Below are 17,938 nucleotides of genomic sequence, written 5' to 3' on the forward strand. Positions count from 1 at the left end.
TGAAATTCTTTCACAACTAACCAAGTTTTCATTAAAAGAACCATTAACTGAGAATTAAAAGCTTTAGTACTTTAAACTTCAAAATCAATTAGATCACCTATAAAGATGTAGGGAGCTAAGGGAGGCACAATTCAGCCTATTTTTCTTCCATCCAGTTATATGAATTCTTGAAATCAAATGTCTTCATGCAAATTATACAACTCTCGATAATCCTAAGGAAATAGCATCTTTTTGCTCAAAATTTTCTAATAACTTGATTTCGCAACAATTCAGCCTACTCTTTAAAAAATTTTTTTAGTAAAATTATTATTTATTTCTAATAAAATTATTTAAAGAGAAGATAAACACACTTATGATAGCAATACCTTCCTTTCAGCATTTCTACTGTCTGTTAAGAATTAAAAAGATAATAAAAGTCCAGGCAGTGATGGTTTAACCTCTGAGTTAAACAATATGTTTGCCAAAGATGTAAGTTTAGATTTAAAAGCATTCCCACCTACGATGACACAAGGAATTATCACCTTAATCCCCAAATCCAACAAAGACAAAGATAAAATGTCTAGAAATTTGAAGATAAATTACCAAACTAAATAACGATTATAAAATGTTGGTTTTCTGGTGAATATAATCTTATTTACTTGTGTATATACAAAGGGACTTTTTGGTCAGAATTTAATATTAAATATTCATCCAGTTTTTTTTTTTTTTTTCATGTTTTAAAGATTAAAAAAAAGTTTACTTTGGATTTTTTGGCTACACAAAAGAGAAGATGGAAAAATATTACATAATTCATTTGTGTTTCTTACTAGCTGAGTATCATATACATAAACAAAATTTTACTGGCTCTAAACATTTTTTTTTCTCCTGTTTTCAAACAGGGCCTAGACAGGTACATAGAAACTATTAATGTAGAAACTATTAAACTACTTTGTGATAGTTTTATTATACCCTGGCTTCATGTATGTATAAATTTTTTGTATAGTTTTCATTGTTGTTTATACAGTATGTCCGTTTGTACTGTTTTAAACGTTTTGATTATTAAAAAAAGAAAGAGTTGACTCGTACTGATCAACTTAGCGAAATGAACCGACTCAGCTTATTAAGACGCTAGGAAAGCGAAAGAGTCGAGGCGTTCGGATCAACCGAGCGAAATGATCCGATTCAGTCGGTACAACCAAGCCCCGCCTACTTCCTTGTGCGTCATCACGTAACATGACGTACTTTTTGAACGTAGCGGCGCCAGGCCGCTAATCCGAGTCGCTTGATGTTTTTCTTGAAGTTTCTGCGTGCAGATTCTGTTATTTGAAAGATGTGACGTCATGGCTGCATCCAGTTAGGATTGTCTGTAAACTAATTATTGTCTTTCTGAAGTCAAACCAATCTAGAGGACATGACGACTGCGGTAAGTTGACTTGGCTAGTTGTTTAGCTGATTTCAGCTAACATTTTCTCCAGTTATTGTATTTATCTCATATTGTAGTGAGAATATGAGAGTAATCTGTGTGTACAATGTGTTTATTCCTCTGGTTTAGGCCTGTAGTGAGTGGAGGGGACTCTTCAGCCTGGGAGAAGAGCTGGATGATGATGTGTGTATCAGGGTTGTGTTGACAAAACAAGAAAAATGCTTTAGTGTTCAATCACACACACCTCCACTAAGACAGGGTTGTCTTTAGTCATGTACAGAAATCACTTAAAAATCTGCTTTCTGTCTGAATTTCATTCTGTATGTTCAGTTTGGTGATTAACAGATGCTTTTTATCCTAAGATTTGAATCAGGTGTGTTAGTTTAACTGCTTCAAACTGGTTTGATTAGCTGATAAGTTAAATCAGGTGTGTTGGAATAAAGAGAAAGGGATGTCATTTCATGTCGGCCAAAACACTGTATTGGTGCTGATTTTATTATTATAATATTTTTATGTTATACATATAATACAGGAAATGTGTGTGGCAAAGAAGCTACTTCTCAAATTCAAATGAAAATTTTATTTGTCACATACACAGTCATAAACAGAATGATATGCAGTATACGACTGGCCTTAAAAGAAAGATTATCAAAAATATATATATTATGGAATAAAATAAGAATTAAATTATCGAAAATAAAGTCAGAATATAAAAAGCGTAGCTGTACAAATATGGAAAATATAAAAAACTGTTGTGGAAATTGGCATAGAATTGAAATAGAAATTTTTCTAAAGTTGCAAGTGACCAATGTTGCTTCCCTTAAAAAAGAAATTCAGGTTGCCAACTTGGAGAGATGGTTTTATATGTGCCTCAAAAATGGCCATTTTTCAGCATTATACTCTTTCGCTTCAAACGATAATCATTTAAAATACAAATAATTCAATTTTCTTATGAGTATTGATATTATTTGGTGTAAGCTTTTGCTGAAGAAGCAAAAAAAAAAAAAAAAATTTTTTTTAAATCTTGTGGTGTCCGCAACCATGTCAAATTCATGTTGCAAGACAATTTTGCATTTTTAAAACAATATAGTTTGTCTTTTCATGTGCAATCTAAATTGGACAAGTTTCATCTAAATGACAGTTAAGATCGTTAAAAGATTTGAATTTAAAAAGGTTACGGACACTACAGTCATAAAAGGGCATGAAAATGTATTTTGCAAATGTGTTTCTTTCTTTTTTACCTGATAAAAATATAAATGTGTATGCATATTCACAAAAACAATTAAGCATGGATAGATCAGGAAGCATTAAGTATTATCAAAAATAAAATGGTGTTATATGACCTGATCCGAAAATTCAGTTTTTAATCTACTTGGGACACAAAAAAATAACTAATTTATACCTTTGTAACCTAGTATTAACAGCTTAACTAATGTACAGTACCTCCAGCCCTATTTGGATTGGATTGGATTGGATTAGTTTATCACCAAGTGTGTTCAAGTGCACCCTGATATTTCACTAATATTTGCAATGATAAATATATTCGAATCATCATAAAACTCCATATAGTAACCACTTCAATCAGAACAGTGCAGGATTAAAAAAATTTTTATTGGGTTGATGTAAACCTTTGTAACATTCTGTGTTGTGCCCTAGGACTTGCTGGACGCTGACTGGACGCACCCGTCAGCTCCTGGGCCGGCCGCAGTTTCGGCTCATGCACCCTCCCGAGTAACGCCTGCAGCTGGTTCCCATGATGCCCAGCAAAGCCGCGCTACACCGTCAGCCAACTCGTCAACCAGTTCATTCACAGACTCTTCGACACTACCTTCAGATATTTCAGAATCCGAGCCTGTAAAAGGTTTAAGAAGCCTGGCCAACCCTAAATCTTCATCCGTCTCTCATCCTGTCCCTAACACACATACTGCTTCTCTTCAAACACCCTTTACAGGCTGTAATGTAATCTCCTCTCTGCAACATCCCTCAAACTGTCAACCTAGCCAGTCAAACCCTCAACCTGGCGTCTCTAGTGTTCCCCCCAAAAAAGACGTTCCTGTGCAGGACGACTTTGATGACTGGGATGTCGATCTGGACGAGTTGGACGAGTGTTTTCCTCAAAAAGCAAAAGCCTCCGCTCCAGAGACGGACCTAGAATCTGACAGCGTATCCCCAGCTAAACAGGCGAGGTTATCAGATGTTAGTGCATACTCACCAGCTGTGTCGTCTCTTAGAGGATTCTGCAACACTACCGAAAAACCTTCACCCTCGCAGTCTTTCAACCCGTCCTCGCGTCCGACTACAAATTTCCCACAAAACAACTTCCAGGCCTGCCGCTTCACCAGTCCGGTGACTCCTGGACCTGTCCGAGACACACCCCAGTATCAGAGAGGAGCCGTTACTCCTCATCGCTCTCTGTTCCAGGCTGTATCTCCTGCTCCGGCGACTCCGCGAACCCCGCGTCCACTCCACACGCCCGTCCTGACTAATCACCTGGTCCAGCTGGTGTCCGCAGCCTGTCGGACGCCTCAGAGGCCAAGGAGCGAGTCTGTTCGCGCCAAAACGCGTCGGTTCCCCGGTCCAGCGGGTGCTTTGCCGCAACAGGTGACTCCCGAGCATCCTGATGTTGGTGTTTTAGGTGGAAAGTTTAAATGATCCGTCAGCTAAATATATATTTGTTTTTACATTTTTTTTTTTTGCAGATCAGTGGGCAGAGTCTGGATAATATAGTTGTGGCGGTTCCACAGACGCCAGCACACGGGGCAGTGGCTCGCCTGCGCAGTGAGGTGCATACTAGTGTTCATTTTGTTAGTCTTAGTCCCGGGATAAATGTCCCTGTTAGTTTGTATCATATTTAGTCAATCTTATCCTATTTTTGTTTAGTCTAGTTTTAGTTGACTAAAAGTCTGGACATTTTAGTCTAGTTTTAGTCAGAGGAACCTGCATGTATTTTAGTCTAGTTTTAGTCAATAAAAACATAATATTTTAGCAATTATTATTTTTTAAAAGATTATTATTATTAATAGATTATTATTAATTAACTCTACAGTCAATCTAGTCTGGCCCTTTCTTTTTAGTTTTTCACAAAATAATTATCTCAACATTTAAAATTCATCTTTTCATCTGATATTTTCAGCCAATTATATTTATTTTTAACCATCACAACAACTTCTGAATGTCTGTATTTAAAAAAAATACAAAACAATAGGAGCAATACAGTGTTTTTAATTTATTGTTTTTTTTATATGGATTTTCACACTTGGACTGTTGTAGGGATACTGTACTGTAGCTCCTATGGGTCACAATCATTTGCTAACCTATTAGCTTAATGGGTTTGTCAACTGTTGAGCTATAAATTAATATAACATAAAATACATTACATATAACAAAACAGAGGCTGTAAACCCACCTTGTGATTTTGATGGTATGCCTTCATGTGTCTCTTTAGATTTGTGGTCGTGCCATAATGAATGAACACGCCTGCTGTGTTTATGACAGCGAATTGTTACAAAAATTAAACGTCGACGAAAATAAAGACAGATGTTTTATCAGTTTTTTATTTTTTTAAACCTCATTTTCGTCTGTCTTTTTTAGTCAGCAATATCTCACCATCACTCTTTATTGATATCGGTGACGTCTCGTCATCGTCTCGTCTTAGTCACAGGAAAAAAGGTCGTCAACCAATATTATTCGGCATTATTTTCATTGACGAAATTAACACTAGTACATCCGTTATCGCACAAACTCTATACACACAACAGCTACCAATCAGAGAACGCATCATGGTCTAAGAGTGCGTGTGCGCGTGTGTGTGTGTGTGTGTGTTTATGAATGTAATCAGGTCCCGAGCTCTCAAGTGAACGACGAGGAGGAGTTCAGTGTAGGTCCGTGGGCTGCGATGAAGGCCGAGATGGGACTGGATGAGAGAAACCCCTCCTGTTTCCTCTATTCATACAGCATCGTCATGGTGCTGAGGAAAGTAAGAAAAACGCTTTAACTGCATAAAGAAATGCACTAATACTGTAGCAGAAAGTCCTAATTTGTCAGTGTAATTAATGCTTGTGGAAGTTCATTCGTATTTGAGAGACCTACAGGTCGTTTGTATTTTCACTTAACATTTTTGCTTCTTCGTTATTAATTGATTGATTATTTTAAAATAACAAACTGTCTTTTCGTAGGCGGCCTTGAGGCAGCTGTGTAAAAATAAAGTTCCTAACATGGCCGTGGTGTTAAAGAGCATCTTACACACGCATGCTGATGCCAAAGCGGTGTTCAGGGACCCCACGGGTAAGACATGCATCATGCAATTATGTAAATAAGAATGATTCACGAGCATTAATTAGGCCTTCCTAGTGTTCAAGTGGTGTCAGAGTAGAAACTTTTGAGGCAGAGTAAATCATGATTCATATTTCAAATGCTAAAATACTCCCGAAATACCAATCATGGCTTAGCCACTGTAATTAGCCAAAGTGAAAATGTTATGTCCAAAGTATATATATTTTTCTCAAAACTGGTATATATTAAAATAAATGTATGTGTGAATGATTCTGTTTATATTTAATAATAATTTGTCTGTCACGCATTTTTTCCCGCAGTTAAATCTCAATTTAAATGTAAGATAAGTTAATGAAGCTCAAATAGTTTAAACAAACAGTAAATAACAAGGAACAAGGCTGGTACTTGCTGATCTTCAAGTGCGCCTGCTTGTGGTGTACAATTACTAGATTTGGAGAACTACGGAGAAATATTACGCAAAACATAATAAGTTAAAATATTGTTAAAAAAATATGTCTGTTAAATTCATAACCTTAGTTGTCAGTTTGTGATTAGGCACTAATATCTTTAGTTTCTCTAGCAGAGGTGAGCATTTGTGAGCAGCAATATGGTTTCATGTCTAGAAAGAGTACAACGGATGCAGTATTTGCTTTGAGGATGCTGATGGAGATGTACAGAGAAGGCAACAGGGAGTTGCATTGTGTCTTTGTAGTTTAAAAAAAAGCATATGACAGGGTGCCGAGAGAGGAGCTGTGGTGTTGTTTGAGGACCTCTGAAGTGGCAGAGAAGTATGTTGGAGTGATGGAGGACGTGTATGAGAGCTGTAAGACAGTGGTGAGATGTGCTGTAGGTGTGACAGAAGAGTTCAAGGTGGAGGTGGGTCTGCGTCAAGGAGGTGGGTTTGAGCCCCCTCTTGTTTGCTCTGATGATAGACAGGATGACAGATAAGGTTAGACAGAAGTCTCCATGGACAATGATGTTTGCAGATGACATTGTGCTTTGTAGCGTGAGCAGGGAACAGGTGGAGGAAAATTTAGAGAGGTTGAGATGCACTCTGGAAAGCAGAGGAATGAATGTTAGCGTAGAGAGGAAGAATATATGTGTGTGAATGAGAGGAACCTAAGTGGGACAGTGAGGCTACAGGGAGCAGAGGTAAAGAGGTTGCAGGACTTTAAGTACTTGGGGTCAACGGTCCAGAGCAACGGAGAGTGTGGAAAGGAGGTGAAGAGGTGGGTACAGGCAGGTTGAAATGGGTGGAGAAAAGGTGTGTTATGTGACAAAAGAGTATCAGCGAGAGTGAAAGACAAGGTGTTTAAGACAGTGATAAGACCAGCGATGGTCTACGGCTTAGAGACAGTGGCACTGGAGAAAAGACAGGAGACAGAGTTGGAGGTAGCAGAACTGAAGATGTTGAGGTTCTCTTTGGGAGTGACGAGGATGGTTAGGATCAAGAATGAGTTCATCAGGGGGACAACCCATGTTAGATGTTTTGGAGATAAAGTCAGAGAGGCCAGATTGAGGTGGTTTGGACATGTTCAGAGGAGAGATTGTGAATATATCGGTAAAAGGATGCTGAGGTTGGAACTGCCAGGCAGGAGGTCTAAAGGAAGACCAAAGAGGTGATTTATGGATGCAGTGAGAGAGGACATGAAGTTAGTTGGGTGAGGGAAGAGGAATCAGAGAATAGGGTTAGATGGAGGCAGATGATTCGCTGTGGCGACCCCTAAAAGGGAACAGCCGAAAGACAAAGAAGTTTAGTTTCTCTAGGAGTTTGGGGGAATTTTAGTTGAGCTCATGAGTAAGCAAGTGCGAAAGCGCCCTGCCACTTCTAATGATGGTAGATGGGGATGTTGGCGATGCTAAAAAATCCTTAGAGCAAGGGAGAGGGTTTTGGTTGCACTTATTCAAAGTCTGATTTCAGAAGATAATAATTGCGTATATAGAATAGACAAAGTCTGTGTTATTAGATGAAACAATATTTCTAGGTCTTTGTAAATGAGCATCATTTGATCATGAAGATAATCCATTCCATCTGTATTACAGTTGTAGTTTACCAATATATTTTTTTCCATGTATATTATCTGTTACTCTGTTATACCCAGGTTATGCAAAATGATTTATATGTCAACTAGGTGAGATACAGGGTACGGTTCACAGACGGTTGCTGGAGGAACGACAGGGGGAGCTGAAGACCGGTGCGGTGCTGCTGCTCAAACAAGTAACGTACCTTTGCTCATGTCCTACTGCATTACTCACCATTTGGTCACTAGAATTATTAAAAATAATCTCTATGATGCTCTTGCCTAGGTGGGCGTGTTTTCCCCTTCAAACAGAAACCACTATCTGAACGTGACCCCCAATAACCTTTTACGAATTTACCCTCCTGACGGAGTGATGTACTCCTCCTCGCAGCCTGCAACGGTTAGTGACTTTCAAAAAACAGGAGAGCGACATATAAGGATGGTTATTCGCTTGATTTTGTAGATGTTACCCTCTTTAAATAAATCCAAGCTGTTTTGATTGATCTTTATTAATTTCATTCTTTCTTGTCCTGAACGAAAATATACCTGTAGGAATCTGCTAGATTACTGCGCTGTGAGTCCTCAAAGTCTGAAGGGGGCCCTGTGTCCCAGATGGAGCTGCGTTTTGATGATGACGAGGAAGAGGAGGAGCAGACTAGTGTCCCAGCTGACGGGGTGGTCCAGTCTGCGACACGACCTGACAGTTCGAAGGATGCTCATTGGGATGCAGGTGCAGTGATGTTGGGAAGCTGACTGTGGGGTGATTCAGACCAAAAATTATATCTTGGCATTTTGAGGCTGAATGGCGATAGGGAGTACAGGTAGTCCCGAACTTAAGAACATTCGAGTTAAGAACAGACCGTGGTCCAATGAACATTTGTAGATGTGAACATCTAGTAGCTCGCGTGTATTGTACAAATAATAGACACTGCAGTGCACCAGCTACCAATATTTACAATCATATACAATATTTTCAGTGTGTAAGTGAATGTGTAAAATGTCTAATTGCATGTGGGGGTGCTGGAGAAATGAGTAACGACCTCAGCGGTTTCAATAAATCATTCCAGGAGCACGATGATGGAAAATGTCTGTCCTGTAAAGCTGTCCTGATGGCGAATAACCCTAATTGCGGAAAATCCTCAATAAAGTTTACAGTCCAACACAGTGGAAAACAGCTCTGAGACAAAATGACGTCTGGAATTCCCCCGGCGATTTAAAGGCACATTGACATTTGAGATTAAGTACTGCTTTGGCCACATGATGGCAGTGTGGGGGGAAAGAGGACAGAGATTTAGTCAAGTAGATTGGTATGCTTTACCTTGTATATTTATGTCACAGATGTAGAAGTCTCACTTTGTAAGACTTAAGAACAAATCCGACTTACGAACGTGCTCCCGGAATGGTCTATAAATATCTCTTCCTTTCTCTCTTTCTCTCTCTCTCTCTCTCTCTCTCTCTCTCTCTCTCTCTATATATATATATATATATATATATATATATGTATTTTCTATGACGTAGGTTTTTTTATTTTTATAAAAATAGACTATGTTAAAAAAAAAAAAACAAGAAGACAGGGTTTCATTCCCTGTTTGAAACATGCAGCAAAACATGGGAAAAAATAAATAGCTTTTTTCAGCCCTTTTTTCAACAACAGTCATACGCCCACTTGCTCTGATGAAGAAGCTAAGCTTTCTACTGAGGTAGACTTCAAAGCTCCCGGAGTGTCAGAGAGATAATTAATGCATATCGAGGGCACGTTTTACTACACAGGGCTCTCGAAATGCTGCCGTCTCGATTAATCAGAGTAATATGTAAAGGGATAATATAGAGAGCTTGTATGAACAACTAAATGCCTATTTCTTTGCCCACATTATTATATATAGGAGTTTACAAATTTGAATTTGGGATGCAGTGGGGAGACAGACTGATATACGAGGGGTGTTAAAGTCAAACCGGAACTCTTGTTTGTGCAGAATAACAGAACATAGTTATGATAGTTAAGACTCCCTTTATTTCTCGATATGATCCGCTGCTACACTAATGCACTGGACTGCCTGCCTTTCGTGTCTGAAACGCTGGCCACTCAGGAACTCCTTTAATGCCTTAGACGTGGAAATGTCTTGGGGCGATGTCTGGACTGTACAGGGGATGTGGCAGTAACTCCCAACTAAGATCCTGTAACGTGCAAGTGGTGTTGGTGAATGATTGTGTGTACAGTTCACACAGACAGATGTGTCTCTTCTGCAAGTTGTGAAGGCTGCTAAAAAGGCCATGCTGAAGAATATTTCATGTATCATGTTTACTTTGTGACTTTAAAAAAAACATTTTTTACAGCGTTGTTTACTGAATGCAACGCTGTCGGTTTTTGCTAGCCCGATTGCATGTTTCAGCCAGGTTTTTGCGCAGGGACGGAGGGGGTGTATGGATGGTTTTGTGTGGAGAATGTAAGAAAGGCGAGATACAAACACGGGCACTGTATAGAAATTAACAGCACTTATTTCCATGCGTCCTGTATCTTTCTTCAAAGTATATCAATATGTAACACCCAGCCCTAGCGTGTTGTTTAAAAAAATGAAATGAAATACTCATGCCTCGTTTGTGATTTAATACACACACACACAAATTTTTTTTTTGTTGGATTATCTACATGATTTATAATCAATATGGCTCTTATCTGACAGTTTATTCTGAGCTGAGAAAAAAAAAACCTTATGATTGCTAGAATAGTAATTTCCTTAGACGGATGATGAAATGAAGTTGATGCAGTGATAAAACATTTATAGACACTATCTTTTCAAAAGTTATTGCTGAATGCAACCCAAATATATATTGTCTAATTGTTTTGTGCAAATGTAAATAATAACGTATCACTAAACAAAGCAGGTGGCACGGTGGTGTGGTGGTTCAGTCGCCCTGCACCTCCAGGGTCTGGGTTCGATTCCACAGTCCAAAGACATGTAGGTTAGGTTGATTGGCGTTCCCAAATTGCCTGTTGTGTGTAAATGAGTGTGTGTGTGCCGTGGAGTGGATTGGCACCCTGTGCAGGGTGTACTCCACCTCGTGTTCTAAGCCTCCTGGTATAGGCTCCAGGTCCCCGAGACCCTGAATACAGGATAAAGCGGTATAGACGATGAGTGAGTGAGTGAGACAATAAACAAAGCATTATGTATGTTGCATGTTTTTTTTTTTTTTCCCCTTATGTATAATAAGTAATTATTAAGGTTAAAAATAGAAGTTTAAAATGTTTACATTTTGATGTGTGTGCCTGTTGTACATAGTAAAACGATTATAGTGAGAAATTTGTTTCTATGGTAACAATCAATTAATCTAGTACAAAAATCTGTAGTTCACAGGTATTTTTTTATTCTAACACAAGAGGGCAGTAGAGGGTCATTTTGTAATTTGCATCCAAACAGCTGCATAAATTCAGTGAGGTCCGATTAAATTATTAGTCGCTCGTTAAAGTTTAACACCTGTGAAAGTAATTTCATGCGCATATGTTTTGTAAATGCTAATTTGTTAATCTGCTCGTGTCTCGCAGATGATCTCGACGAGCTGCTTGGGGAGCTTCCTGACGAGTCGTACTGTACCTGATGCCGTCAACGTTTCCAAAGACATCTGCAGGACCACGGCCAAATGTCTTTACTGTGCTTTTTTTTTCTTTTTCTTTCTTTCGTTCATGTTTTGTATAGAACCTGTTGTGAGATGAGATATGTACATAAAAAGCAGTGATTAGAAAAGTGAAGAATAAATGTTTGGGTTTAAAATGTCTGCATCCCCCCCGCCCCTTTTCCCCCCAACCTAAGCATTGTGCAGTTCATTGTTCCTGGTTAAATAATAACACTTTCAACGCATCCAATCTCCTCATCTCAGTTTAACATCGTATGATTTACTCTTGCACATCAACACACACCAGACGTTTTTGTGCAATTTTGACGGAGGCTTGAATGAGAGCTGGGTATTGATGAGTGTAATATTTGAGCCGTCATAGAGACAGGTGTGCTAGTGTAGGTTTCCATGGTTACGCCGTCTTGCACCCTTGAATTTAAAGTGCCTCTCGAGACAAGAGTCTGACGGCTTAATCCACTTCGAAGATGTAACGGGTCGTTTAGGGTCACAGGGAAAAAGGTTTTAATGGACCTCGTTCACGTCAGATCGTGTCCTGTGCCGAGAGCCATGGCGAATGAGGAGTGTTGTAAATTTTATTTAAATATATTTTTTTATATTATCTCTGTATGCTTTCTATCCATTACACCTAGATGATGCGTGTTATTGCCTGCATTATGGAGGTATGTAAAGACTGCCAAATGGTGAAAGTTTCCACTTCAACCTGTGAGACTTTTTGAAGTATGTCTATGACAGAGATCAAAGACTTTCTAGATTCCAAATGGAATATTAATAAGTTTTTAATTGGTTTTGTTTTTTAAAATTTGGCCTTGTTAAGCCAAAGACCCATCTTTTTTGGTGTTCCTTACCTGTTATTTAGACTTTCTAAAAGATTCTTTGTTCTGCTGAATTCTGTTTAATTTGTTAATTTCACACCCAAAGTGTGTTGCGGGTTTTAAAAAAAAAAGTGACGTTTTCTCCACAGCAGGACGCTCCCCTTAGACTTTTAACGAGCTCCAAGATTCAGCACAGAGAATCCCAGACTCAGACAGCCTGAATGATCAGAACGTAATCTGTTAAGTAATCGTGCTTCAAAAAAAAGCTCAATCTTTCACAGTGAAGGAAGAAATGTATTTGTTCTTGTTTGAGGCCCAGAGGAGAAGTTAATCTGTGTTTAAACTGCGTACACATGAGCTGAGCCGAGAGAAGCACCGGGGCCTTGTCTGAGACACCTCATTAAATTATTAGCAAGCTGAAAGGCCCCGCAGCTGTCAGGAATATCAAAGGAATCCACAGTGTGCTGAGGAAACCTGACCTCTGTATCACGAACATGCTCAGTTGAACAGTTTTATGTTTTGAGGAATTAAGCATGTCTTTCGAATTCATTTAAATCTGCCTCCTTGCTTCTTGACTCGTCCCTCCGAGGGACAGTGGTGTGAAAAGTGCATAAATTCCTCACCTTCTGATGAATGACCTGCTTCCGCAACTGCATTACCTGGTGAAACATCCTCACAGGAGATGTACCGCATTGATTGCACTTTGAATGACCTTAACGAGAAACTACTTGGCACTTAAATGTGTAATGTATAAGTTATTCACCCAAGCATTTTATTTAACCTCATTATTTATTTCGCCGTATTAAACTCATTGGCGGCATCATGGCTGAGTGGTTAGCACTATTGTGTTGCACCTCCAGGTCCTGCGTTCGATTTCTGTCAGGTCTGTGTGAGTGGAGTTTGCATGTTCTCCCTGTACACTTGGCATTTTCAAATGACCTGTAGTGTGTGAATGTTGATCGTCGGTTCAAGCACGGTCATACAAAATAAGAATAAATACAATGGTCTCCATTTGGCCTGATGGATGAATTGATGGATTAAAATTATTACTCATATATTTGGATTTCCTATTGTATCGTGTACTATCACTGTTTTGGGAGGAGAATTGGAGCATGTACAGTGAAACCTTGGATTACGAGCATAATAAGTTCCGGAAGCAAATCAAAGCGAATTCTACCATAAAGAATAATGGAATCGCAAATTATTCGTTTCACAGCCCCCCAAAAATACATAAAAATAATTAATACAAAATATAAAGTAAAAATAAAACAAATTAACCTGCATTTCACTTAAAAAGAAAAAAAAGTAAAAATAAATCCCGACATAAGTGTTTACATTTCTGCACGCAGGCGCTGTGTGTTTGTGTATGTGTGTAAAGCTAAAGTAAGACGAGAAATCCGCCCATCCCCTCTTCTCGTCTAACACAGTAACACATCCTCCTGTCTTATTTGAGTTTCACACACACAGACACACACTAACGGAACGACTGTTTTATTAAAAAAATTAGCAAGGAACATAGCTAACAACTCTCACGTTAGAACACACTAACAGAATCACTGCTGTAAAGTAAAAAAAAAAAAAGACAAACAAATGAACCTGCACTTTACCTTAGAAAAGAATTGCAACAGAGCAATGCTTCTGTGTAGAGCTGGGAGTGTGTGTGTATATGTAAAGGTGAGAGGCGAAGGAGGGATGTGTGTCACATTACGTGCGCGTACACATAACGGCATGCTGACCCAGAGAGAAAAAGAAAATGGATCTCTCTAATGAGACTTTCTTTTGCTTTACAGGCACGTACACGTGTGTTATAATAACAGTACGCGTCTGCTGTACAAATTTGTTTTACACGCACACGTAGTCACAGTGTTATAGTAAACAGTACACGTGTGCACAGATGTTGATTATACCAGTAGCAAAAGAGCACTAAGACCCAGCAGGGGAGACAATTACCCACAATTCCACAGTGCAAGAGATAGAAAAAACATTGGCTCAGTTCTGATCATGTGATGCTCAGCGTTAAAACAAGAAGTGCATGCGTGATACATGATACCCGGTAGTCACTAAACCAAGACTTGTCGTTTTTCAAGTCAAAATTTCTGAAAAATCCGAGGTTCCACTGTATATCTCATTATGCATTTATACCGCGGTGCCCCAAAGTAATTAAGACAAAAGTGAAATTCAATGTTTTAATGACATTTTGTCTAATAATAGTATGAATAATACTATACAACCAATCAGTATTATGTTATGAAGTTCTTCTTTTTTCAAAACCCTTCAGATCCAGCTGTGCATAGAGTCAAGAAGGTGAGTGCAGTACTGCAGTGGTGTCACTCGCTCAATCCATCCATGCATCCAAGAAGACGGTTTCTTGACTGCTCCTGCCTTCTTCACCATCATCTGCAGTTTTTAAATGATATTTTTTAAATTCGGTTTAAGTTCGAAGATGACCCAGGCCATAGCTCTAGAATCTAAATATCATTCCCACATTGGTAATTAGGCCAAATCTTCACATATTAGGACTAGAACAAATTAGTGACATCACTTATTTTGCACACAGGAAGAACTGCAATACATGGCATATGCTGTTTCAATACTTTTGGACACCACCATAGATCAAAGAATACATTGGAATTGGAAACGCTTCATTTCTTGATTCCCTTGAGTGTGATTGAAACATTGGTATAATCCTCAACAAAGACATCTTGATCTATCAATTAGATCTTTGGGCCTCATTTACTTGCTTTAAAGTGTCTAAGTCACTTCTGTCTGAGCCACTTCTTTTATTTTTATTAATCTACCTTCATCATTTGTTTTAATTGTTCAATAGAACATTAACAAAACTATCAGGTTTACCATTACCAGACGTGAACAAAGTGGTTTTTGGAAAGCATTGCAGGATGCCTTGCGGTCTCTAGAGGGCGACTCGTTCTCATTGAGAGTGACAACACTTCATGGTGTGCCTTAATGACATGCATTTCACTACATTCATTTGTTAACCTTAACCTTAAGAACTTTCAGGGTTCACACGTATTTCGAGTGCTTTAACCGAAGCTGTCAATCAAGAAGGTACCATCTTTCCAATCAATCTAACCCAGTGAATGACACATGACAGAGTGACAGAATGACAGAATTACAAGTAGCCCAAAGATGTGCCATCTGTGCCAAACCAGTCTTTGATTAACGACCCGGTCCGAAGGGCTTAATAGCTTTTAAACTGTCCTAGTAGCATAAGTAAGTGCATTTTTAAACGACATCTCAGGAGTCAGGGGAGTGAAATTAGTATTCTTACTAAGTGCAACTTAACATTACACATTCCCGCAGCGATAATAAAAAATTGGTTGATTTGAAATGTCTGACAGACTGTCGACCTATGGGTTTAATTTCATATTCCGAAAAAGAAATCTATCCTGAATGATTAGTCCTTATAATTAAAATAGTGTCCAAGGTTTATTTTGTAGTGAAATCCTGAATCGGTTAAATTATTATTATTTTTTTTTAATAAGTTAAACATAGTTAATTTTATTAGCCTTATTATTCTCCTCTCTTCCAGTTAATTATTTTCCTGCAGTACTGTTTGATTTTTTGATTTAGTGGGAATTACTCTTTGTTTTATCCCAATCTAAGGACAGCAGTGATGCAGCAGAGCTTTGGCCTGCACTCTGCTCAGACAGAACCGTTTCAACTTTCATGTGAATTCCACTGGTAACATACTGTAGATGCAGTTCGTTCACAAGCCGAATAAATGTCTCTAGGTGTCTACTGTCTCCACTCTTTTGGTGTTAGATTTCACATTTGTTATGCTGTTGAACGCTGCTGAAAAGTTGCAAGTGAGAAAATGGTGAAATTCATTTATTTATTTTTTAGCGTCTAACAGCATTTCAGAAGGTTTAAATTTTTCTCCAGTTTAATATCAATCCCAATGTGCTGATGTCCCCTTATGATGTCAGAGTGGCACCGGTATCACTAAACACATCACAGATAGTTTAATACAAACAAAGTAGAATCTACCTTTAGGCAGCATGGTAGTGCAGTGGTTAGCACTGTTGCCCTGGGTTCGATTCCCACCTTGGGTCTGTGTGCATGGAGTTTGCATGTCTTTGGACTGAGGGAGGAAACCGGAGTACCTAGAGGAAACCCAACAAGCAGGGACTGGGTTCGATTCCCGCCACTGGTCTGTGTGCATGAAATTTGCATGTTCTCCCTGTGCTTGGTGGGTTTCCTCCAGGTACATCGGTTTCCTCCAACAGTCCAAAAACATGCATATTAGCCTAAAGTCTCCTGAGATAGGCTCCAGGGCCCTCATGACTCTGTACACAGGATGAAACACTATAACAGATGAATGAATCTTCTTTTAAATAAAGTCAATAATAGATAGAGAGAACATCAATCTGTTCATGTTTCTCCTTAATCCTCCTTGGTTATGTCCTTTTATTCTAATTTTATATTGTAGTGTGTTTTGCACTACCTATTTCTTTTTGCTGTCACTGGGGTTTATATAGCACTTTACCCTATTTGTCCTTTGTCTTGACAAGCCAATAAAAAGCTCAATGAACATAAAAGTGCGTATCAGTTACCACCAAAATACCTTATAAGACAGGTTTAGTAGGCTATCCTTTAAAGTATATAAAGTAATGGCACTTCACATCACTGAATTCCTTTTTTGGTGCAAAATATTTCTTATTTAAAGAAATATTTGAGCATATTTGCCAGTTCTCTGGTAGTTTGGGAAGATTTCTGTCAGGTCTATTGTAAAAAAAATTATCTTGTGAATCTTGTGAAAGCTTAACTGGGTATTATATAAATGCCTAACCACTCATTTCTTGTATATTTTATTTGCTTTGCATGGGAGCTCCATGTGTCATGTTTAGATCTGGAATTAATTGCAACTTCATCATTTATAGGTAATTATTTTCCCTTACAAGTGCAATTAGTGGGGTTGCCAGAAATCAGGTAACGTGAAGCTGCATGCTTGGGTATATAGTGCTATAGTTGCTGTTAAAGTTTTATATGCTTGCTTACTCCTACATTACATCAACACACTGAGTGTTTTCCCAGCATGCACTACTTGCACATTTTCTCAAAAAATGTTTTTTTTCACACTTATCTGGCAACCCGGACAGATTAAAAAAAAACCTTTAAAAAACCTTAGCTCATTTTTTTTTTAGTAATTATAGTGCCAAAGCAGTTTATTAGCATTTTTCGACATGAGGTATAAATTTTCCCTCCAAAAGTGCACCTCAGGTGCTAGTGAGAAGATGCGCGCACAGCTTTAGTGTCAACGGAAAATAACGGCTTTCATTAAATATTATTATTTAATTTTTTTATTAGGCTGAGCAAACGTACTACAAAATTTTATTAACTTTACAGAAAGGTAAACAAATATTTTAATTAATATTTGGGTAATTATGAAATATAAATATTTTTTAAATACAGCGGTACCTCAGCATATGAATTTAATCCTGGACGTCTGGACGTTAATTCTTAAGGCAAAAATTTGTATTTCTAAACGCATTTCTCTGTAGGAGATACTGCAGATAAATAAATGCAGATAATCCGTTCCAGCCACCCAAAAAATATTACGCCTCATTTAACCTTAATTCATGATTCCTCTCGGCACCAACTGCTTTAAAAACCAAACCCTATTTTCCACCATCCTTGGTAACATTGTTGCACAAAATGCATAAAAATTAAACAGTAAACCCCACAAACCCCGAGAGTACACGCAACCAAGCCAGCGTTTGGTTTGTCCGCTCGTATGCTGAAAATGCTAGTACAAGAAGAAAAACAGCTGTGATACCATT

The 17,938-nt window shown here is 38.4% G+C and overlaps 1 protein-coding gene across 1 annotated transcript; it reads left to right on the forward strand.

Annotated features, from left to right (window-relative positions):
* The first annotated feature begins 1,240 nt into the window (after positions 1 to 1,240).
* On the forward strand, positions 1,241 to 13,129 carry hrob (homologous recombination factor with OB-fold). Its single transcript, XM_053514196.1, has 10 exons — positions 1,241 to 1,402; positions 1,532 to 1,585; positions 3,059 to 4,003; positions 4,102 to 4,185; positions 5,241 to 5,378; positions 5,578 to 5,686; positions 7,807 to 7,892; positions 7,982 to 8,095; positions 8,248 to 8,425; positions 11,237 to 13,129. Exons 1-10 carry the CDS (start codon positions 1,391 to 1,393, stop codon positions 11,287 to 11,289), a joined length of 1,773 nt encoding a protein of 590 aa, XP_053370171.1. The 5' UTR covers positions 1,241 to 1,390; the 3' UTR covers positions 11,290 to 13,129.
* Positions 13,130 to 17,938: the final 4,809 nt, after the last annotated feature.

This window comes from Clarias gariepinus, chromosome 16 (assembly GCF_024256425.1).
Source record: "Clarias gariepinus isolate MV-2021 ecotype Netherlands chromosome 16, CGAR_prim_01v2, whole genome shotgun sequence".
Lineage (NCBI taxonomy): Eukaryota > Metazoa > Chordata > Actinopteri > Siluriformes > Clariidae > Clarias > Clarias gariepinus.